The following is a 25,188-nucleotide window of genomic DNA, read 5'->3' on the forward strand; positions in this document are numbered from 1 at the left end:
CAAGGTCTGTTCATTGGCGGAAACTTTTGGTAATAAAATTATTGTTTTATACCATTTTGTCTTTTATTTATAGCCTATCGGAGGTTTAAAAAAAAACGGACTTCTTAGATACCTCAAGAGAAAATATAAAATCTAAGTTTTCAATAAATGAAATTCAAGATTTCTTTGATGGTTGTATTGCTTAGATATTAAAAACTTTACAAGAAATGTATATTGACAAAAATAATTGGTTGGAGATAGATTAAACACATTAAGAAAACTGCTTTTATGGATTTAATACTAATTTTAATGTAATATTTTTAATAAATTATAGTTTAAAATTGTGACAACAAACATACTTACATTTGAAACTAATAAAAACGTTAAAAAAATAACAATTTTCCCCATCTCTATTAATACAATGTTATTTAATTAGATTTCACAAATTCTACGGTCTAGTGAATATTTCAGTGATTACGTTGATGTTATTAACATGATATAAAAGAGAATACCGACTGAATATCACAAAACACATTCCGATTTGTATTAGGGAAATATGATGATCTGGAATTTCACGTAACAAAGAGAATCTAAATAAACCCGGATTCTGTTCAATTTAATCCACGAAAATTAATGAGGATCAAAAGGGATTAAACTTGTTCTTAATAAATTCGCTCCTTCTATTCGGGATCCTTCTTATAACGGTACGGTTCCATCCTGGAAATTTTAGTTAAGCGGTTTTGACAAAAGCTTATTTACTTTCTGACACATTTTGATATACTATTAGTCGTTTATACGTTATTTTTGTTTTGACAAAATCAAATAGCAGAGATGCGAAACGTTCCTTTCCATTCATGTGACAGGAAAGTAGTTGAATAAGCTCCACTTCTCACCTTTGTTTCTTATTCCAGTTTTCCATTTTACGAGGATGTATTGATATCTAGGTTAGCTTAGACCAGTTCCATGCAGGCAAGGCCAGTTTCTGTGCAGTCTCCGAAAATATCGATGCAGTTCATGACATGATTTTATCAGACCGTCGAATTGGGCTAAAACGGATCTGATCTGAAGCACTGAATGTTTCCTACGAACGCGTTCATCATATAATTCACGTCAATTTGGACATGAGAAAAAGGATGGTAAAGACTTCAATAAAAACAACCGTTCCTCAATCCACCTTTCAGCACCGACGTTTTTTTTTTTTTTGGGAAACACTGCACAACATCTGAAATCTTTTACCACGATCTACCACTGATAAGAGAAGTACTACTTGGCTAGATGCCTCAGTAAATCGAATAAATGAAATGGAACTGAAAACCGATGCTAATTTCTGTCGGCGTTTAACTAATAAAACCGCGTCGATAAAACACCATTTTAAGAGGCTACTAAACATACGAAAAGTGTACTTGAATAAAATTAAATTTGTAGCAGAATAAAATGGAATAGCACAAATACATTTTATCCATCTGCATCGAAGGAAAGCAGAGTCGTAAAATTTCAACGACGTACTTTATTGTCGCATATGAACGGTTATGTGCAGTTTGCCTTATCTAATAAATAAGAGATATATAACGTGTAGCTGTTAACTTTTATTACTTGAAAATGAGAAGAATCTCTGAGAATGATATTAGGTCGAACAAATCGACAAAACACTGAATAAAGTTTTTTATTGAAGTCGCCCAAAATACAATTGGGACATACCCAATAGTTTTAGTACTGGAATAATATATTTTGAATTAGAGACTTGCTTGAAAAATAGCTCTATCATGGTAGCAGCGTCAAATTATTAAAAATCAATAAAAAATATGCAAAATTTGTTGCTATTTAGTTGCTGAAACCGCGATTTTTATTGCTTAAGCCGTTCGCGAAAAATCGCAATTACCGCTAAATTCATTTAAAGCAATCATAAAATTGCGATAAATCAATAAATATCGAGTCAACTGGTGAACTAATACTTGTTGCTGCAAGTAAGTACTATCAAAAATTAGAAAAAAAAGACCGTACGTACGAATTTTTTATACTAGTAGTAATTTTCTTGACACAAGCTAGCTTGAACTCGACTTGTTACACGAAAAATGGATAGAAAATTTAGTTGCTACATTGAACAATGTTCAAGTGAGCCTAAAGAATAAACAACAAAATTGATTTTTCAATGTGGTTTTTTAAAATAATTTTTAAACGGCTCTACTGATCGATTTGAAAAACTTATCGACTCTAAACCTCAAAAAACCACGTCGATCACCGCCAGTCTGGTCGAAATTAGTTGATTTGTTTGTGAATTATCGTTGCAGACAGAAAATAAGGTTTTTTTTCTAACTTTCCGCTAAGAAAATTGAAAATTTTCAAAAATCGGGTTATTGGTCTTACTCCGTTTTTCGAAAATCGAGTTTCCCTCAGATTTCGACGTTTTGAGGTACTAGGAAGCTTCTCTGAATATTTCCGCGATGATGTCTGTATGTATGTATGTGACCCTCTTATAACTTTTGAATGGCTCGACAGATTCCATCGCGGTTGGAGCCATTCGAAAGGGTTTGACCAAACAATTTGAATAAGCTCTTAACATCAAAAAACAACGTCGATTGCCGCCAAGCAAGTCAAAATCGGTTGATTAGTTCGAGAGATATCGTGAACGAAAAAAGAGTTTTTTCAACATAACTTCGAAATTTCTTTTCGGATCGTTTTTGATGAAATAGAATAATTATTAGAGCGCAAAAAACCACGTCGATTGCCGCCAAGATAATGATTTATTGGCTTCAAGATAGCAAATACTTGTTGCTGATCAGCCGATTTTTAGTTTCCATTTTGTTGCTTATTCTTTAGGCTCATTTAAACATTGTTCGATGTAACAACTCAAATCTTCTCTCCATTTTTCGTGTAACAAGTCGAGTTCAAGCTAGCTTGTGTCATGAGAATATAAACAGCAGTTTCAACATAGATCATTGGACGTTTATAAAAATTATACAAAATACATGTAGAATAATATGGAAAGGAGCATGCGATGTTTAGCGCTTAAAAAGTAAAGAATGGTTAATATTCTTTGGATCACTTTATTCTACCTTCGCGTTCACAAGTCCTTTTTTAGTTGGAAAAAATTCACATTATGTCCGTTTGGTTAGTCGAAGACGTCAATTCCGATTGATATCTGAGCATGGCCTCAAAGACCAGCTTCGAATGAGGTAACGACCCCAGCATTTGGACTTGAGAAAGCTGTGTGCCAAATGGGTGCCGCGTTTGCTCACAATGGAACAAAAACAGCGTCGTGAAAGATGTTTCCATCGAGTTTTTGGCAATGTGTCACAAAAATAAGGTAAATTTTTGCGCCGTTTCAAACGTTTCAAACTTTATATCCGAACAATCAAAACAATGGTCTGAAAAGGGAGAACCGGCTCCAAAGAAGGCAAAAACCGTCCATCTGCAGGCAAGGTCATGGCGTCGGTTTTTTAGGATAACTTTCATTGACTGACTTGCAGCGAATAAATCAAGACAATGCACCAACTCATACATCAGTTATTGCGACGGCAAAAATTGATGAATTGAAGTTTGAATTGCTACCTCATGCGCCTTATTTGCCAGATTTAGTCCCCTCGGACGATTTTCTTTTCTCAAACTTGAAAAAATGGCTCGGCGGTCAAAGATTGTCTAACAATGAAGAAGTGATGTCTGCAGTTAATGGCCATTTTGAGGAGCTTGACGATTCTTATTATGAAAAGGGTATCGAACTCATTGAACATCGCTGGGAAAAGAGTATGGAGGTAAAAAGAGATTACGTCAAAAAATAAATATATTTTTTCCAAAATTTTTGTTGGATCAGATACTTCTGGGATCATATCTGATATTTCAGTTTGGATTTGAGATTAATTCCTTGAAGAGCAACAACAACTGACTTATTGAAATTAAAAACTGCCTATACCATGGTTGAACATGAAGAATGTGATTCCTGTTGTCACAGTATTGTCGCTAAGTTTGTGATTCATGTATTATCGAATTAAACACTCGCAAATTAAAATTGTTGCTACTTTTGCCAAGACGATGGAATGCAATGTCGCTTGTTGGCAAGTAATTCTCGAAAAAAAAAAAAGTATTTATTTACCATTCTTATCTGTCAGAATCAACATGTCTGCATTCTCATGGTATTGAGATCGTGATTATGTTACACTGCGGGAATACCAAGTAGCGGTATTGAATTCATGTTAAACTGACAATCGAACGCAGAGTCGTGCAGTTTAAAATTTTGTCATCTCTCACTCAACATTTTTCATATCTTACTGCGAATTTTACGTATTTTGTATCAACACATGTTCGATAGTTGATATATTCGATTTTAAAAGCTGGGACTAAAATTTAGTGGTTTACTTGAAACTGTCAACTGTTGAACGCAAAAAAACGATCATAAAATCACTTTTTATTTCTCAGAATACTGAAAATTAATTCAAATGCTAATATAGAATAATAAAATAAAAAAAATTATGGAATAATTTAAATATTTCCTGATAAATTTATAAATGTACCTGAGCTAATGCAAGTTTTTGATCTTTCATTGGTATTTTATAATCATAATCTATACAGAACAATAGGAAACTGTTTGGACTGGTCGAAAGTTACATATTACATATTATGATAAGATCTACAAGTGCCGATTTGGCTATAGAAGTTGGAAATTTTGTTTTATTTAAATTCGAACCAAAAAAAAAGTTTCATGTTTCTAAATATTCTTGATTTTAGGTCTCTTCCGCTTTAAAATAGTTTTTTTTTTAAAATAATTTTCTAAAGACAGATAAAAATAGACGTTTCGACTTTCGATTTTAGTCTTTATCAAAATATGATATTGACAATTTGCGTATTTATATTAATCATCAGATTATCTACATCATGAATATCAAAATAAGAATAAAATAAAAGAAAAATGAATTTTTCCTTAAAACTTACATCTCAAGTATTAAATTATTTGTAGTTTTATTAGAATTTGAATTTACAAAATATAGTTATAAATTTTATTTAATATTTATATCTTTTTTATCATTTATAGTTTTTCCATTCTTATGAATGTTGACCATTTTTAAAAATTATTAAAAAAATTAATTTCGAAACAGAACATTTAGAAACATAAACATATCCGAAGAAATAAGAAATTAAAGAAAAATATTTTTATATGTTTCTTCATTTAGTAAGGAGGTTTAAGTTATTTATTCTTGACAGTTCAGTTTAATTACAACTTGAAAGATGCAGTCTTCCATTATCTCTACGTACCATCTTTTCCTTAGTCTTCCTTTTTATCTTGTTCTTCTTTGTTCTATATCCTTTATTTTTTTGTTGCTCGACAATCTGTTTTTTTGGATCTTATTATTTTCCTTAGTTCCATTACTCCAAATAGATTCCTTATTTCATTATTTATTATCCACATCTATATATCTTCCTCCTTTTTTACCGCCTAGTATTTTTATTTCCCATATATCCAGCTTCTCTTCTTCTGCTTTGTGAAGAATCCACGTTCTACCTCCACTGTTGGATTTTTTATTGTATTGATAACACAGTGTAATTAGTTAGTACTACGCTTGGTGTTGGGAAATTAATATTTTCATGAATTGGTAAATAAAATCCTCCCCATTGATGTTTTCGTGAAACCATCGATGTTTTGATAACTTTTAGAGCTGCCTAGTAAGAATTCTCGTTATTTAAAGAAAATAAAAAATATTCGATTGTAGTTATTTCGTAGTAGTTGGTGATATAATCCAAACTGAACTATCGAAAGAACAGAGTATTTGAATTGCTTCCCAAAACGAACCCATTGGTGTGGTTCTAATCAAATATAAAAAAGACAGTGGTGTTTTCCAACCATAGAGTTAATTTATAGATAGATAGAGCTTGTCCAAGTGATCCCGAACTGCTGATAAAGAGAAAAAACATCGATGTATGTACCTCTCACTATTCTATTCTGATTTGACCAATCAGAAGTGAGTTGGGAGAGAGATAGAGAGTGGTAAACTGATGCCCTTTCTCTCTCTTTGAATAGTAAAATCCCACTTACATACAGCTCTGTCTCTATCTTTAATATTAACCGTATGCTTCAACAACTCACCTCGTAATATAGCATCCAATGATTATAAAGGCGAAATAAAAATTTTCCACATTCCCCATTTATAATACGAAATATGTACTAGTCGCTATAAGATAAAAATATGTCCTCCGCCAATGAAAAAAAGAGAAACAACAACATACCGGACATTAAAGTTACACTCATTAGTCGATTGAGTCGGTATTTTATGCTTGATACTCGACGTAAATTGCCATTTACCGAGTTGCGCCGTTTTATTATCATCAGTTGTAAACATTTTGAAGGTTTAATTAACGGCCACATAAATCGTGGCCGCGATCCGCAGCCGCCGGTTGAAAATTATGGGTAGCCGTTAGTTGCGCACCACTTTTGGCAATACAACAGAACTTGTTACCATTTTTGTCTTGTAGTATCGGCGTTAGAACCATTGGTAATTGAGGATTATTATATAAAAAATGTTGCAAGAGGAACAGGAAGAATTTATCATTATTTTTGTTTGTTTCAATTTGTCCCTAATAAGTTTAAACAAATCTGGCATCAATTAGAACTAGAAAAATAATTTTTCAGCCGTACCTCATGAACGGTTTGTATTACAGCTTCAAGTAAAAAAAAATTGTAACCAAGAGAAACACGTGGAAATTATTTTTACCATTTTAGACCTACCACATTGTGTCATAACGTCCAGATCTGGTAAATTAATGATGTATCTGAGGATAAGCTTTAGTAAAATAATAAATAATTTATTTCGAAATCGCCAATAACGTGCCGATTGGTGGATAGAAATCGACAGTGAAATGGCTTATTACTGCCTAGGTATTGAAGTAACTGATCTGTCGTCCGCTTCATGTTCGAAGGCAGTCAATCAGCTCACAACCTTTAAACGTTACGAATAATTCAAACTATTACTATTACCGTTAATATAAATAAATAAAAATAAAATTTGAATGCCGATTTTAAGAAAAAATTAACATATTATTCAGCCAGAGAACTGCCTTTTTGAATCTGGTCGATTTCGTAAAAAACATAACATGTAACGTGCCTCTAAAGTCTTTTTTTTCCTCTCGTTTGGTTAGAGAAAAAAACTGTGACTTTAGTGCCTTGATGTATGTATGTACGGATTTGAGTCCCCCTAGAATGTACATGCACAATGTACAATGTACAGAATACACCCAGATGCCTTAGTACATAAATAACCATTGAGTGTTTAGTTTTTGAACAGTTTGAATTCAAAATATTTCAATGAAGGCAATCTTATTATTGTCAAATTCAATTTCCAGTCATTATTCTACTCAAATCACTTGCTGGAAATATCACTCCTCAAATTGTCAACGCCTTTTCAGTAAACATTATTGTGGTCCTAATTTTATTATTTCCCAAAACCGATGCTTTTGTACATCTACGAACCGAATACAACCCCTCAAGGGAAATTGGAAAATCGATCGTTCATGATAGCTAATATAATTAATTAACCCTTAAATATCCCCCTTTTGAGGATTATAACCTCGTATACCCGAGGGAGACCGAAAAGTCAAACCCTCTATTGTGACGACGTCATTAATAGTTTTGTCTTTAAATTACAATTGGAATGATCATATGAGGTCAGTTTGAACAAAATTCATTATACGATTTTCAATATTTCTGCGTAACAGTACACATGGACTCTTACCACCGATATCTACTCGACTTGACCGCGATATATCAATGAAATCAGGTCCGAACGAAGCTGATATAGTAGAGCTTCTAAAGTATCTATATAACAACCATCAATTCTATTAACAAACAAAAAAGAGGTGTGGCGTTTCAAATATTTCCGCATCTCCTTCAAATTCATATTCTTGTTTGTGTTGATCAGCAAGTTATTTCCAAAGAGAACTGATGGTTTCGTGACTATGTCTTCTTATCTATTCCTTGAACTCTTTCTTTAATAATATATTTATCACAATAGAACAATAATCCCCCATGTCCATTATGTGAAAACGGATATTGTCTGGAATCAATTAAAGAAGTTTACCTAAAAACATATCCACGAACAGGCCAGTTAAAATAGCATTTTCGTATTTATCAAGACAACGGATAATAGATTAATACGGTTGCTCAATTTGAACACCATTTTTTGTAACAGTACTACTTCCAGTTACCTTCTTGCTCTAGTAACATCTCAGCATAGGAGATTACCTGATGTTTACTTACAATGGTTTATTATTTCTTTCCATAAATACTTTCTAGCTGTACTTATATACTTCGAGGGGTTCTTAGTTCGTAGGTTGTTGAAGCTGTTGAGCACATAGGCCTTCAGATAGCGCCCCACTTGACGTTACCAAAGTCCGATGTCCTTTGAGAAGCCGATCAGGCGCTTTGGCTTGAGTCCTTCGCCCAATTGTTTAAACCGCGCCCACAGATAACGTGGTCTGCAGTTTCGTCCTCCTCCATGCACCAGCGGCACTCCGAATCACGGATGATCCGTAAGTTGTCGTCTTAGATGGCAGTGACCGGTTAGAAGCTCGGTCATTAGTCTAATTTCGCGCCTATTTAGCTGGAGCAGTTGTTTGGTGACAGACGAGCGGGGTCTATCTATTTGGGCCTTCGCTTGTCTCACGCCAGGCGTCTCCATCGAGCCCGCCTTGCCTTGAAGACTCTTGGAGAGACGTGATGACAGCGCTTTCGGCCACACCAAGGATGGGTTCTGCGCCCATCGGTGGATTCGCCGATCCCAGTCTGGCTTCGTCGTTGCATTTATTGCTCGAGTAGCCGGCCACCCACACTAGTTTTGCAGCTATCACTCACCAGATTTTGAATACTTCGGAAGGTAGCGTTGCAATTTTATTTCAAACATTATCTTCGTCGATGTGAATGTCATTTTCTTCTTTTGTTTCGTGTCAACAACACTACTCATAGCAAAATCATGGTTAGAGATAGGAATAGAAAACCCTTATGTACTAAGATGGAAAACTAAAACAATTTCATTTGGTCAAAATTACCCTTGAGATATCCTAAATTACTGTTATCAACTTCCATTGTCTAAATTGAATGGATTTATCCGAATTGAACTTTTGCGCCAACCATAAAATATTTCAAAACTGCAAAAACTTTTGGAACATCTTTTATGACAGGAAATAATTCTAAATGGTTGTGAGAATATAATTTGCCCATTCGAAACCGTATAAATACAATTGACTCATCCCGTTTATTAAAATAGATAGTTCAAGATGTGAATCGGTCATAGGTGGTTGAGATTCACAACATTAGAAAGTGAATTTGTAACGTCGATGAAAAAATTCTCATGAAAACCTGTTGTTACTTCCCTTAGCCAATAAATCGTAGCAGCAAGAATCAAAGATAAGATATCAAATAAATCAACAAAGGAATTCGAACTAAATTGGTTGAATTTCGTAAAACTCGTTTCCTGGTTACCATCCCCTACACAAAACAATCGCGGTTCTTTATCACAAAGGCGAACGGGAATAAGTTCGACGAGAACACATATGATATTTCAATTTTTTTTATGTGTCTCCATGAATAAAAAAGGGGATCGTGGCTCTCGCATAACCAGAAGTCGTTTATTTCGACATGGCGGAGATAGAACGGGTATATATGGCGGTAGGGAAAACCACAAACGTTTCGTTTTTGTAATGGAGATTCATTGTCGAATTCATATTGCGCATTGTAAAATTAATGAACATGTTGATTCGTTTTAGTGTTTTTCAATAAAAGATGGACTGAAAAGTTCTCACAATTTGTCTATAATTTCAAAATACGCTTCAGTTTAAGCGATTAACTCTTCATCGTCTAAAATTTCTGTCCTCTTGAGTTCTAAAAGCGGAAAAAAATTACTGGAGGTCAGATCTGAAGAATACGAGGGATGCGGATCAATTCGAAGCCTAATTCACGCGATTTTCTCGTCGATTTCATTGACACTTTATTATTCCTTATATGAGTTAATTTCCCGCGATTTATTTCTTCAATCTCTCCAATAACGCCACGTAATAGTTGCTTTTTATGGTTTTATCATTTTAAAGATAGATGGATGCATATTATATCATCCGCATTCCAAAATTCTGATGCCACTTCTTTCCACAATTTGGATTCGGTTCATCGTGTGCAGTAAATTATAAATTTCAATTGCAGTTTCATATGAAATTTCACAACAATCTGTTTTTTAACGCGAAACGAAAATGAACGCCACGGCTACACTGGTTTGTCTACAGACACGGTAGACATCATGTAGATAGAAAGTAGGCTTCAGGTTAAAAAGCTGGCAGTCGTTAACCTCTTACTCTCTTACTTAATAATCACACCTCGTATAGTTCCAGTTGTTTTTGGATCCTACTTCGTAATTTAAAAGAAAACGCGACTAGGTAATCTAAGGAAAAAGAATAAATAACCTTATTAATCGGATTAAATTACAAAATAATAAAATATTTAAAATTCTATTTTACTACTAGTTTTTTTTATGATTTAAATTTTTGAGTACGCCCCTGTCCACCTGATCTTTTTTTCTGCACCCTCACATATTATATATATATATCTTGAAAGGAACGCTTCTTATCCGACAGCCTGGATGTAATGCGGCATTCCGGGATAATACAATAATATCATCCAAGCCAGAAGACTGGAGGGTGAAATCTCATTCAGACAGATTTATTTTCATAGTCACATTCTAACGGCACGAAAAATATTTTTCGTATTTCACCCAACAAAACAACAAGAAATGTATTTCATTTCAAATGGAAATTTATTTGTTTATACAGCGCGTGTCTTTTTCTTTAATACAATTAAATTAACTAATAAATCCAAGTCCAATTAGGTGCTCAATTATCATAAGAGGGTCATTCATGATGACAAAAGCAAGTAAATTGATTGTTTTTATATTTGGAGCGGCTACCAATTGTTGTTGTTACCATTATTGGATAACACTCGACCCAATAGACCTCATCCAGTATGTAGTGAAGGAAATATAAGGGCGGCCCCATGAAGGGTGTACGCGAAGACCGTGAATTCATCGAATCTTTACCGTTTTAGTTGTTGGGTTAAAAAGGTTGCAGAAGATCCGAGGAATTTTCTTCACCGATTGGCTTAATTCACGAAATTGAAGCCTGTCATCTCCATAAAATTGGTTATCGACAATAACTCTACTTGTTATACAGTTCGTCGAAGCGTGGCTTTAGTGCGAGAGCAAGTTAAAGAATCGACCTACTAGTTCATGTAACATCACACCTCTCGACTTTTTCTCTTCGGATCATATAAATTCGAAAATTTACCAGCTAAAACTGAAGCGTTGTAAACCAAGTACCACTTGAAAAACTCAAAAAACGAAACCCTTTGTTGATATCACCATCATCATACAGCAGCCTATCTGGTCCACTGCTGAACGTAAACTAAATCATTTTCCTCGGTCTTTGTCACCTTCGATCCAGTTGGAAGATATCCTTTTCAAATAGTCCGACCGTGGCGTCGGTTGTCGTCCCCTGGTCTGTTTGCTTCACCCCTCGGACGCCATTCTAATATTCCCTTCTATCGAGTCTTCCGCGGATCCCTGGGGGTTCACCTGAAACACTTTGGTACTGATACAGAAGGTAATTTCAAAGATAAAAACAATCATAATAATATTTTTCTTTAAAATAATTGGTCTAATGTAGTATATATAGGATGTTGTAAAAAAATGTCGTACAACACTGACCAAATTCTTCTACAATTCGATATCCATTGTAGTATTTCCTTCTTTCTAAAATAAAACTATCACATCGTATTTTTGTCGACAAATCGTCGTCACATCTTTTCCTCTTGTTCTTTCATTTTACGGCGGTGCTCTACGATGCCCTCGTCGGCTCGAAAATCAATGTTGATACCAAATTGATGTTGTCAACCTAAAAAAGTTTTAAGGTTTTGATGGAGTTTGAGGAGGAGACGATATAGAAAAACAGCGAAGGGAACGTGTTATTTACGTGACACAAATTTTCTCTAATCCAATTTTATTTCAATATACACAAACACACTTTCGAAAGACTTTTATGTTCGAACTAAATTTCATCAGAATTTTCATTACATTCGCATTCATATATAAAATTTTGATAATTAGTATTCGATACATACATAAAACATGGTGAAATTTCTCAAAATATCCTAGATAAAAATAGAACGATTACTTTGTGTCAAGAAGGGTTTTCAAGGCACTCGATCGCTACTCTTTTGAATATAATACAAACTATAGTCCTTCCTCAGGTTACTACTTACTCATAATAATGATTTTTTCCCAGTGACAGAATAATTTTGATAAATTTTCGATACAGAACACCTGCAAGACTTCTGCGTACTGATAAACCATCGGTAACAGTAACATTCTTCGCAATGACTACCGGTTTTGGGTTTTGAGGTAGCCAGGGCATTAACATGTTGCTCAAATTGCAGCAGAAATGTTCTCGAACATTTCACATTATTAGGATTCTCTTACTGTGATTCTGTGATACTCATACATAAACTGTATCCGCATAAATTGCTTTTTCTAATGGAATACCACCATCACTCGAATTTTACAAAACATAAGACCAAAAACTCAATAGATCACTACCACTAACCAATAATCCTTGTACAATTAGTTTTTGGATGAAGGTTCAACATATATTTACTAAATTTTTTGTACCGATGCTACACTTTGAACGGAAAGAATGGAAGACTTCAAATCGGAAAATTCGGAGAGAATTTTACGTTGAATTACCATCTTATCTACCATAGTGTGTGAAAAGGTCTCTTGTTTCTCCTCAAACTATTCCAAGACTTACCAATGTATCCAACCATGTATCTTTGATACATTTTCAACAATTTAGCAATATACAGACCCGTACTTTTGATTAGATTGGTGGAATTGTCCCCGTGTCTGGTTTATCTGTTACTTCAATTTTTGGAATGAACTGGTTGCTTATCAAACCGTACGTAGACAGACCACTTAAACGGGTCAATATGCATTCTATCGCAATTTTGAAAGCAAATTTTTTGATATTACTATTTGTTGAATCCATGGGTTGACCTACATATTGTTAAAAACAGCATAACTCGATTCATAAATTCCCAACTTTCCCATGGTTTCTGCTGCAAAAATGTTCCGAAAAGCAAGTCTTTCAAATGATTAATTCATAGTTATCGAAAAGAATAATTGAATCAATTATTAGGTAGTCCTAGAATGTTCTATGATCTATCAAGAGATTTCAAAAAGTGCAGTACATCTGCGTGCAAGATGGGTGAAGATGTTTCCATCGAGTGTTTGGCCGAATTTTTGCGTCGAAACAAAAGAACAATCAAAACAATAGTCTGAAAAGACCGACTCCAAAGAAGGCAAAGACCGTTTCGTCTGCAGGAAAGGTCATAGCGTCGGTTTTTTGGTATGCGCGTGGGATAATCCATCGGAGAATGCTCGTGATTGAGACTATTTGAAAAAGAAATCATCAATGAATCATTTTAAATAATTAAATTGGTCGAGTTTAAAATAATTGATATTCTTCGATAAAATTAATCGTTTCATAGATTGTTTCTTATAATTAAAAAACGAAAATACATTCAAATTTCCAATTTTTCGAAGGATATTAATCTAATTTTTTGAATGAATTATTTGATGATATTAATTCCTCTAATAGAATATTTCATTATTTAAAATAGAATTTAACTCACTAGTTTGTTATATTCCATTTATTTGATGATAAAAACGTCAGTAGCATTAAAATGTCTTATAAGTTGGAAATAAGGAAAATCATTTATAATTTCTCTAAGATCTCTAGATCTCTAAGCATTTTTAAAAACCAAAATATTTCACGCAGAAGCATTAACCGTGCTATAGCAGAATCTGTAAATGAAAAAGCATCCTTGAACCTTCCAAAAAGTGGAAATCCAAGAATTTTCATCCGTAAAAGAGCGGATAAACTGCTAAGAAGATTCGGGGTTTCTATAAGAAATTTAGCACGTGAATATCAATACTACAAGAATACTATGTAGAGGTAATTAGCAAGAAATTGTCAAAAATACGGTGCTCTCAATATATCCCAAATTAGCATGATTACCAAGGTGCTAAGGCGGATACATTTTGCAAATCAGAGTCGTTGATATGGACTATGAAAAATACTTCAACTTTGCCAATTTTGAAATCGAAGGAAATAATGGTTTTTGTAATAAAGATAAGATAAGAAAGAAGAAAAATTTGCGAAATAGATGTTTAAGTCGTCCAATAGCAAAAAAAAGAAAAATTTCACTAATCACAAAAATGGTTAAATAAATATTGTAAGCCAAAACTATTACGACATAAATTATAAGGCATTTGAATTGATTTTCTAATTAAATAAAATTTTTTTCGTTTCATCACTTTTACATATGGGTGATTCCGTTCTAACTGTGATATTCAATGTCCTGTATTGTTTTTTTGTACTAGTCATTAATTAATAATCAATTAATAAAAATTTTGTGTTAATTGAATAATTCTTAAGATATTTAAACATTATTTTTATACAATATAACTTGCCACTTAAAGAAAACTTATACTACATCACTTGAGTGTCAGTACCGTGTCATGTCCATTCCTAGAATTTACCGATAAATTATTAATTTTTTTTGTCGTAACAAATGATTTAAACTAATTACCTTATAAATTCTAATGTTTATGATCAAACTGAGGAAAATTGATGCACTTGTTGTTTAATATCTTAAGTTACCATGTCAGTACCGTGGATAAATGAGTCAGTACCGTGGAACTCAAAATCCGACATTTGTGTCTTGCTCGTGATACTTTGAAGTTGTAGTAAATTCCTCTTAGAGTTTTATTTTTACAGTAAAATAGATGAATAATATGCATAAAAAAGTTAGAAAAGTTAAATTTTAAAATCTTGAAATTTTGAATACAAAAAATCACAGTTAGAACGGAATCACCCATATATCTATACTAAATTATGTATCGATTTCTATGAAATGAGATTCGGTAGCATCCGGCGCTTTTTCCTCTGTTGTATGTACGAAGAGATCCATCAAATTTGCCTGAGGGTTTAAAGAAACAGTAAACAAGAAACACAAGAAAATAATGGTTTGATAAATCAATTTTACGTTACTTTGATTTATTACTTATCGCTCCATTTACTTTATTAAATTTTCTACTGTTAGCTGTCTCTCCAAGTTGATTTCGTTAGCTGCACTGATTATAAAGTGTGTCCCAAAATTGTTTATCGGACTAATGGGACTGGTACTTCTTGCATTATTCAATTTCTTATTAAAATAAAAAAGAAAGTTCACATTTCAAAAAAATTATTTTAAAAAAAGTTGGGAGTTTATTGGAAAAATGCTTGTGGCGGTCACGTTTGGATTGAGATCTGTCCCTCTTCTATTCAAAGGTTTATTGGGAATAATACAATTTGAATGTTAGCGTTGAAGACCGAATTGGTCTAGCCTTGATCAACTTTTGTATTTTCATCTTGATTGTTTGTATTTTTCTGCTTTATCAGTATTAACGCTAGACATATTTGAATACTGTATTAATTCCGTTGCTGGATCGTGGGTGTTTTAGAAAGCAGTTGTAGGATAGATTCTAAACGCTCTAAGCGCATTACGCCACTGTTTCCGCGGCCGTCGCTGGCGTCGAATTTACAGTAATGCGATGAGAGACACCGACGACGACGACCAAATAAAACAATAGGAGTTAAGATTAGATCACTTTTATCTCGGATCATTTACTCCGAACAATGCGCTTTTATTACGACTTTTTATTTTGGAAATGAAGATTGAGCTAGGAAATTTAATTACATCATCAATTGAGTTCGCAGTTTGAAAAAGAACATCAAAATTTATTGTTGTGAACTATTAAATACCGTTAACGGCTTTTAAGGCGAATTCCTCAACGTGTTTTATACGAAATAGAAAATTTACTTCATGATAATTGATATTCTGATCTCAGTTTACAGAGTTTCTATAACCTTGCTCCCAATCCTCACGTTTAATGGCTTCAGTTTTAAATGAAAATGTTATTTAGATAGTATCTGTACCTTTTGCAATAGTTACGTTACTAAAAGAGAGTGAGATAATTGCAAGAAACGTTGTCAAAATGTTGACGAAGTTTGGCCATATTCTACAACTAGCCGTTATTTTATCGAGTTCGCAGAACCAAAATTACTAGTGATCAAAAAAATCGACATTCTAGCACAAAAACTGTATTTTTTTAGCAAAAGTTGATGGTAAATATTGTAAAATTTCATGCTTTCACTATCCAACAACATGTTATGATCGGTAACTACCCTTTTTATGTTTGTTTACAATAGTGCTTGTTAGGGGTAACCGACCTTTTTAAAAGGTTATCTACCTGACCCACCACTATCAGTTAGCCATCAAACGTTAACCGATATACATCTCCGTTAACATAAAACAAGAATTCTACCTGATAAAGCTGCTCAAGCGGTCAACAGCGACACGTCCAAATTCTGCAAGAACTTGTCAATGTACTGGACATGAGCCGGCCTACTGTTTCAAGAGTTTACTAAAAGACTAATAACTTTCATCGAAGATGACCGATAGATTCTAATGAACTTATGGTTGCGTTTTTGATACTTCACATTACAACTAAAATTTGCCCACCAATATTTTATAGACATTATCGATCACGTCGTGTATGACCAGAAATATTTCAACCTAACTCAACCAATATTATCAATGTTGCGATAATTTGAAGATAATAACCCATACCAACTCTAGTTGACATAAAAATAAACATTCCTACTCTAAAATACCCAACAAATTTAACAATGAATAGGGTAAAACCTAGGGATAACACTAACCCTCGAGAATTATATGAAATAACCACAAAATATTATTCTGAACGATCCATTTGAGTCCCTCATGTATTCCTGAAGTCAAATCAAGCGTAAAGTGAAAAACACTCCAGCATCTCGTTTACGATTACTATAGACATTAGCGACACTGAGACGGATGTTAATTGGACCGTTCTCGTTAGGATTGCCAGTTGTTTTGGGAAAGTGCGACGAGTAATTATCCTCGTTCCAGAATACGCAGATATGGACCGAAAACATGAACGTTCATTGGGGATGAATTAAAAAGAACGTCTAGTGCCACATTAACATTTTGTTTTATATTTTCATTTAGTATTAGCATCATAATTAGAACTAAAGTCGAGAATGAACAAGACAAAACAGATAATAAAACCACTTAATGGAATATTATAAAGTACGGAGATGGGCAAACAAAGAAAAATGAGAATATATGGTGCCAAAGCACGTCAACATATAGATAAGAGACGTGGCGACCAAAAGAACACAAATTGATGTAATAAGAACAGCATCTAGGACATCAAGGATGGAAAGAGGGACTAATAAAGGAATTAATGAATAAATGCGTGCAGAAGAGACAATTATAACTTGTGTAGAAAGGAAACAACTGGTCAGAGACGCAAGATTACCAAAGAAATTAACGAAAAAATCGAGAAATGGAGGTTTAAGGACAACATGGATGGAAGAAAAAAACAATCAATGACAAAGAGACTGCAACAATAGAAAACAATGCAAATGGGCATCGGATAACGTCGCAGGATGTTCTAACTCGATTATATATATATATCTGGGAATCAATTAGTTGAGAATTGAGATGTGATAAATTCTGTAATATCATTGGAAGTTAATTTATCACATTGCAATTCTTAATTAATTGAATCCTAGACGATTAATACATAAGTATTCGAAAGCTCGGAATATATTAGAGTTAGCACACTTTGGTGTTTAATTTTGCCACATCCCACCGCAAAAACGCTCAGTATCATATTTGGAGTAACAACTGGAATTTGAGTATCATTATCGAGAAGAAATTTCAAACTTTTGATGATACTATCGATAAAATCATGTACTACGAACGTATGAAAGACAAATTAACCCTCTAGAAATTTTTTTATCAGTGCGCTAATGATTGCGAATGGTCTGGAAATAAAAGTTTATCCAGAGATACTCCGTAGAAAAGTATTTTAGCAAGACAAGCAAGAGTCGTCTTAAAAAAGCATTTTCGTTTAACTTGTGTTGTGGAAAGAAAAAGGGGACTCGTGTTTTTTATGGGTATAGTTATTTTCACTAAGCTTTTACTGAAACAAAAAGTTTAGCAGTATTATGCATAGATGTATCTTCTGCTTTTCTTGGTTTCTCGTTTCTTTTACGATTATATTAAAATTTGCTTACGAGGCATGGGTGGTGCGTTATTCCACCAATATCCACAAACGACAAAGAAGAAGAAGATCATCACAACATTGTATGCTCTGACACCACGACTCAAACATTGGATTTTTTAACCAATCAAAAGTCCATCCATAATACCGTCCTGATTTGACACCCAACAATTTCTTCGTATTCAGATCAAAAACAATTTTGATAATATCCACATTTAAAACATACGATTTGTAGATTTATATTATTCATAATATTTTTTTGTTGCAGGTAAGCTCGATATATTCCAGTGGATCTAAACTATTATTGGTAAGAATTACGAATTTATATAATTTTTTCCACATTCTTCTTCTTCCTGGCATTACAGCTCGCTGTGTGCCTTGAACCGCCTAAGCATTCTTCCCGGGTTATTCCTGTCTTTAGAAGACTGATTGCGATTTCTTCCTACCACCTTTTCCGAGGTCTCTCTATTGACCTATGCCCATCAAAATTGGATTCAAGTACTTTTTTCGTTCATCCATTCGCACTATCAATATATGGTCTGCCAGTCACATCTCCACAAATTTCCAGATCTGTATTTTGATGTATTTTTTTTATAACTCATGATTATAATTTAGATTTCTATGTTTCATTCTCACAGTTTGGACCATATATTTTCTTTAAGATCTTCCTTTAAAAGGTATTTATGTAATCTACCATATTTTAAGTGTTGAGACACACGTTTCATAACCTAACTTTATGGTTTATACGAGGATGTATTGATATCTAGTTAGCCTAGACCAGTTCCATGCATAAACAAAATATTGCGTTACCATAGCAACGGACAATAACTTATTGGAAGTGTCAGTGTAAAGTTTGACGTCATAAAAGTGAACCAGAGTTACCAGAAAAAAGAAATAGTGAAAATCGAAAAATTGTAGCATCGAGCCATCATCAAGTACCTGTATTTAAAAGGGTCAAGAGGTAAGCAGATTTACGAAGATACGCTTAATAACATTGGTGATCAATGTTCTTCGTATACGACCGTGAAAAATTGGACTGCAAGTTTCAAAAGAGGTAAATTTTCCATTGAAGATGATGACCGATCGGGAAGGCCAGTTTCTATGTCAGTCCCCGAAAAAAACGATGCAGTTCATGACATGATTTTATCAGACCGTCGAATTGGGCTAAAACGGATCTGATCTGAAGCACTGAATGTTTCCTACGAACGCGTTCATCATATAATTCAAATTTGGACATGAGAAAAATTGCTACAAAATATTAGAATGTTGACCAAAAGCGTGCAAGGGTAGAAGCACCGCGTTCGATCTGTGCTCGATTTTAAAACTATGTAGACTTCTTAAACCGAATTGTTACTATGGATCAGACTTGGCTACATTTCTACGATCTAGAAACAGAGCAGCAATCGATGGAATGGAGACACTCTGGCTCTCCAAGACCTAAGAAGTTTCGTGTTAAAAAATCTGGTGGAAAAGTTCTTGTTTCAATTTTTTGGGATTGCCATGGAGTAATCATGATTGATTTTTTGGATAAGGGTAGAAAAATAAATGGAGATTACTATTCGACATTACTGATTACTCTACGGGAAAAAATTTAAGAGAAAAGACGCGGAAAGCTATCCAAAGGTGTTTTGTTTTTGCTGGACTATGCCCCTGCAAAAAATTCGTGATTTAGGGCTTGAATTACTAGAACACCCCCCTTATTCACCAGATTTGGCTCCGGCTGACTATCATCTCTTTCCTCAACGGAAAAAAAGTTCAAAAGGTCGTAAATTTTCTTCCAACGAGGAGGCAATAAAAGCTGTATAGAAGTTTTGAATTATTCTTCACGTACTAACTTGTGCTAATACTTCACTTTTTTCAGATTTATCTTTTGAAAATTCATTATTACTAAATAAAATATTAATTTCCTATTCAAAAATCCAATAATAACAAAAAAAAATGGTAGTAAAGTTCAATTAAACCGGTGCAGTTTCTTTAAATCGAGACACAAAAAACTGTACCAACACCCCAGAACAAATTCTTAAATGTTTGGAATACACTATTAGCAAAAAGCTCGTCTCGATTGGTACAAAAAAATGCTGAAACACTTGATACGCGGTGCTTCAGAAGACGTCTATAAATATGAACCCGAAACTAAAAAACAATTGACTGTATGGGTCTTTCAAGACGAGCCAAATCCAACCAAAGTTGTTTGCGCACGAAGCACTCCGAAGCAAATTGTCGTCTCTTTTTTCGGAATAACTGGACATGATACTACTGCTCCGAGCAATATAGAAGATCAATTCTGATTGGTACACCAGTATTTGTTCGAAAAAATCAGCGAAACCAGCGAACTCTCTCACATCAGTTCAAACAAAAACCTTTACAACAATCAAAACACCGTACAATACTTGCTTGGCATCTTATTCCCGCAGATCAAAAATAAATTCCGAAATCAACGTTTTTCTACACCTGGAAAGCGCTTTATATGTTCAAATAACATGTTTTAGAGATACCTCAATCGACAATTACTACCTTCGAACTAATCTAGAGCTTACCACCATCAACCAAACAAGCTGAGAATATTAAACAACTTCCCCTAAATCAGCTCTTGAATCAATGCTAGAAGTGAAAAAAATATTAATCCTGCTATTTATTCGAACAACAAACCCCGCCACTGATGTTAAAACATTCTATATAAGACGAAATAAAAGAAAAAATTAAGTAACCTTCCAATTTAAAAATAATGTAGAATTTGCCAACGAACGTATTTCTTCTTGCTGCGGTAGAGATACAAAAAACTAAACCTCGCACCGCCTTAAAACACCGTGGTACCGTATATAAAACAAATTACATTTTTGAAACTCGCTTCGTCTAAATTATAATACAGTAAAACGGTCTAAAATTCTGCCAGAGGCGCGTCACTATTGGAGGCATTTGTAAGGATTGAAAAGAAAAAGCTATTAATAAAATTTCTTCTGTTTGAATCGAAATTTTTCTACGACCACATACGAAAATAATATATTCTACACTTCAACACGTTTTACATATGAAAATCGGGGTTGAACATTCATCCTTATCTACGCAATGAATGCTAAAATGGGCTAGATAAACTTTTTTCGGTACATCTGGAATAGTTTTATATATTCATCACATACGCTGTGCGGTATTTCTTCGTAAGAGTTGCGGCCAAAAACAATTTGCAATATTTACCCATATATATTAGGGGATTCTCAAACTTTAAATCTGATCAGTTTCATTTATCTGTCACTTAATGATCAGGAAAACAACGACGTACTACGAGTAGAAGTAGAAGCAAATCCGTGACTGAAAATCTAACCTCAAAATCGGTCATTTTTTAATAATATTTTTTAACGGTGATAAAATAATTCGATTGTTTTTAAATTTTAACACAATTCTATGGAATCTTTTTGGAATACCAAAAAAATATTTTTCATTTTTCAATTCAAAATGGCGGTTCAGTATAATTTTTTGTATGCTATCTCTGACGCGAGGTCCCAAACTGCTCCAGTTTAACCATTGATCTGAAATACAAAAATGAAAGTTTTGTTTCTCTAGGACATATAAACGGAAACGATGAACCAATAAAACTAAAAAAAATATATAAAACTCGATATAAAATAATCCTTAAAATAGTCAGCATTTAGGGGTATTTTTTTGGCATTTTTGACCCCAAAGAAGTATTGAATCAACGCGAAATATATAAAATTTCAGATTTATCTTTCCGATATTAATGTAGAAAAAGGCCTAAAAAAATCGGTCAATAATTTTTTGAGTTACAACACGACAACAACAGTTTCGATATAATCGCGTAATCCTGGACAAACTATTTATGCAGATCCTTATTGTAAACAATTCGATCCAATGAAGCAATCGAAAAATATTTTCAACAAGAAAGACCTTAGGCTAAAACACGACTATGCAAGACCGTACTCAAATCGATTTTCATTCCGATCGCTAGATTTTCTAAATGGCAAAAAATTTGAAAATATCATATTTTACTCAAAAACTTTATCGAATCGGCATTGAAAATTTGCACATAAGATGAAGAAATTTTGTGATTTTGTTCTTTTGAATTTAATTTAAGAAAGCGACCGTACTTTCCGGTTCCCCTTTGTATATAAAAAATCTCGGTGGGTGATCTCAACACACCAAATGTGACACGTTTACACGGTTATTTTGATATTTTGTGTTCATTCTTGTCAGCGTCAAGTTAATTAGCTATATATATATATCGAGTTGTTTTCGTCATTAGATTATTTAAGATAAAATGTCTTTTTTATAGGCCAGTACTTTGAACAATAAAAAAATTAGAATAGAATCGACTAGTTTATTATTAAAATAATAAAGAATTCGAAATCCATAGGCGTATCACTTTTAGTTGACAATTAAAAAGTTTTTCAAGTTATACTTCGAGTATTTTCGTATAAAGTAACATTTTGATTTTTTTTTAAAACAGTAGCTCTTAAAGGAGATGAAATAGATTTTTGACAAAAAATTTTTCATTTATCTTAGCTAGTCACACGACTTATTCAGTAATGTGATAATTATTAAATATTATGATCATGAAACAATTCATATGTTAGATTTGGCAACAAATTTTCGGTATTTTGCAGCTCTAGCAAAAATTTTTCTCTAAATATTGGAAAGAATACAATAGACAACACCGCGGGCCTAAACTTGCCATCTAAAATTGTTATAAATCTCGTGATGTACTTTGATAATTTCTTCACCAATCGAAACCTGTTAAAACATTAAAAAAAATGGTGTTTGAGGGCTTTGCTAGAATACGCGAGAACCGTATAGAAAATTACATACTAAAATCTTCAAAATTATTAGAAAACGAAGCACGCGGTTCTAATGATTATAGGTTTGACAATCAAGCGTCTTCATGGGTATGAACCACGACGATTTTGAACCATTGGGACGAGCTAGTCGTTAGAGTAGTGTCAAAAAAAGACTTGCAACAACATAAAAAAGGATTTGATAATCAAGATTGCATGAAGTACAGTATAAGTTGTTTGGACTTTAGAATAACATACTGCAGGGGTAGATTTCGATGTTGCGTATGACGAAAAAAATCCCTGCACTCAATGCAAAAACAATCGGAGAAGTTACCATTATAGAAAATGCCAAATAAGCCTTTGGCATTTTGCACGTTGTGTGTTTGAACCGTACAAAAGTGCAAGTTTGTGCAAATTGTTTTATTTGAACCATTTAATATTTTTTAAATTTCTTTTTATCTAGGGAACACAGAGAAGACACAGTCGGAACTTCGTATTTTTGAATTTAGGTAATTCCGTAATTTTTTTTCTTTAATAGTCTCACAAATTCTACTAAAATTGAACCATCGATTGTATAATAATGATCGAAATCTATTATTCAGACGAAAATGCTCTAAAAATCACACGATAACCTCAAATAAATTTATTAAATAAAATTTTGAAGTATTCGGTCTATGTTAGACACCCTTTTATGGGGAAGTTCTTAGCAGCCTGTTACCGACAGCAGGATGTGCGGTACTATTAGGGGTGTGTGGGGCTCACACCCACTAAACCCCAACTTCTGTGTTTGGTCAACTAATATCCGGAAAGAGGCTTCAGACATTTAGCTCTTTTAAATTCTAAATAAGTTCTATCTTCTCTTTCCATTTTTCTATCTTCCTTTCCATAACTTTACACACAATTTTCTTTGTTGCTGAGCTTTGTTTTTATTAGTTCGTTAGTTCCTCCTTCTATGCTTGCCATAGCTTCTCTTTCTTTGGTCCACCAGCTGAATTCCAAGTATGTCAGGCAACCTACATAATATTTATATCTTAAGGTGTTACCTACGAAACCAATTATTAATATCTCCTCCTTCATCCCCCTCTCCCTCTCACCCTCTCTTGTTAGTTTTCAAGGACCGATCGCTTCGCTTACGTCATAAATACTGCGAGGAGTTCACTCGAGGTCGATGAATGTCAAATGGAGCGAAACGTTTTACGGCACCGTCATTGCCGTTTATAGATTGATAATTAATGTGTTTTCATTCACATAAAAAAAGGTGCATCTAATTAGATCGAGAAACAGCGTCTAAAAGGTCTATTTCACGTAGAAACTGCAGAAGACATTTTAATATTAACGGATCCGTATTAGATATTTGTTAAAAAATATATACATAAACGTATAATCATAATCTCCTTCTACGGAATGTCATATAGACAAAAAGAAATTGGTTAACAACTTGTTAATCGATTATTGTAGATAATGCACTTACCCAAATGATTTTCTATTTGTAATTTTGGTTTTCCTGCAGCTTTACGTTCCACATTTTTTCTTTTTTAATAACTCGACGAATCATACCACTAACAAATTCCACTGGGTCATCAACACTTCCACATAAATGCTTCTCTATAAATGATTAACAACAATTAAATATTAATGTAACTTACAACATTATAGAATTCATGGGTACTTCAACTCCAGACCAATCAAATGACACTTTCCTCATTGGCCCACCCAGTTTACTTGCATCCCTATAGACGGGTCTCCTTTTTTCTCAGTTTGTTATTACCCTTTTAGATTTCTTATTTGAATTTTGGCACATTGCACCCATTTATGGTCTTTGATAATGATTACCATAAAAGATTTGAGTTGAGTCTTCCTCTTCTTAGTAGAATATCTACCAGTTCTCTCTTGATATTCTGATCTTCTTCACAAAATATTTGTTTCACGGATACATCTTGAACTGATCTTTTTCCTTTCTTCCGTTTTATTAGTTTCTTCTCCCGCTTCAACTTTCTTTCTACGACGATAAATCTTAATATTTCCAGAAGGTCTATTGAAACAGTAAAACGGTCTAGACTTCTCGAATAATCTCTTCTTCTTCTTCTTCTTCTTCTTCTTCTTCTTCTTCTTATTTTATGTCTTGTGTTTTCAAAGAGGCAGCCTAAGTTGTGACTCCGAGGACCAGCTCTCATACCAGCGCTTTGGTGGTCTTC

The 25,188-nt window shown here is 33.6% G+C and overlaps 1 protein-coding gene across 5 annotated transcripts in view; it reads left to right on the forward strand.

Annotated features, from left to right (window-relative positions):
* The window catches only part of LOC130899657 (autism susceptibility gene 2 protein-like), a 205,264-nt gene that overhangs the window by 134,335 nt on the left and 45,741 nt on the right, over positions 1-25,188 (forward strand). Inside the window, exon 6 of one of the 5 annotated variants that reach the window (XM_057809760.1) lies at positions 18,478-18,516. The exons of the other annotated variants lie outside the window; for them this stretch is intronic. Within the exon in view, the coding sequence (XP_057665743.1) occupies positions 18,478-18,516 (39 nt within the window). The remainder of the gene's footprint in view (positions 1-18,477; positions 18,517-25,188) is intronic. 5 annotated transcript variants of the gene reach the window in all.

This window comes from Diorhabda carinulata, chromosome 11, assembly GCF_026250575.1.
Source record: "Diorhabda carinulata isolate Delta chromosome 11, icDioCari1.1, whole genome shotgun sequence".
Classification (NCBI taxonomy): Eukaryota; Metazoa; Arthropoda; class Insecta; order Coleoptera; family Chrysomelidae; genus Diorhabda; species Diorhabda carinulata.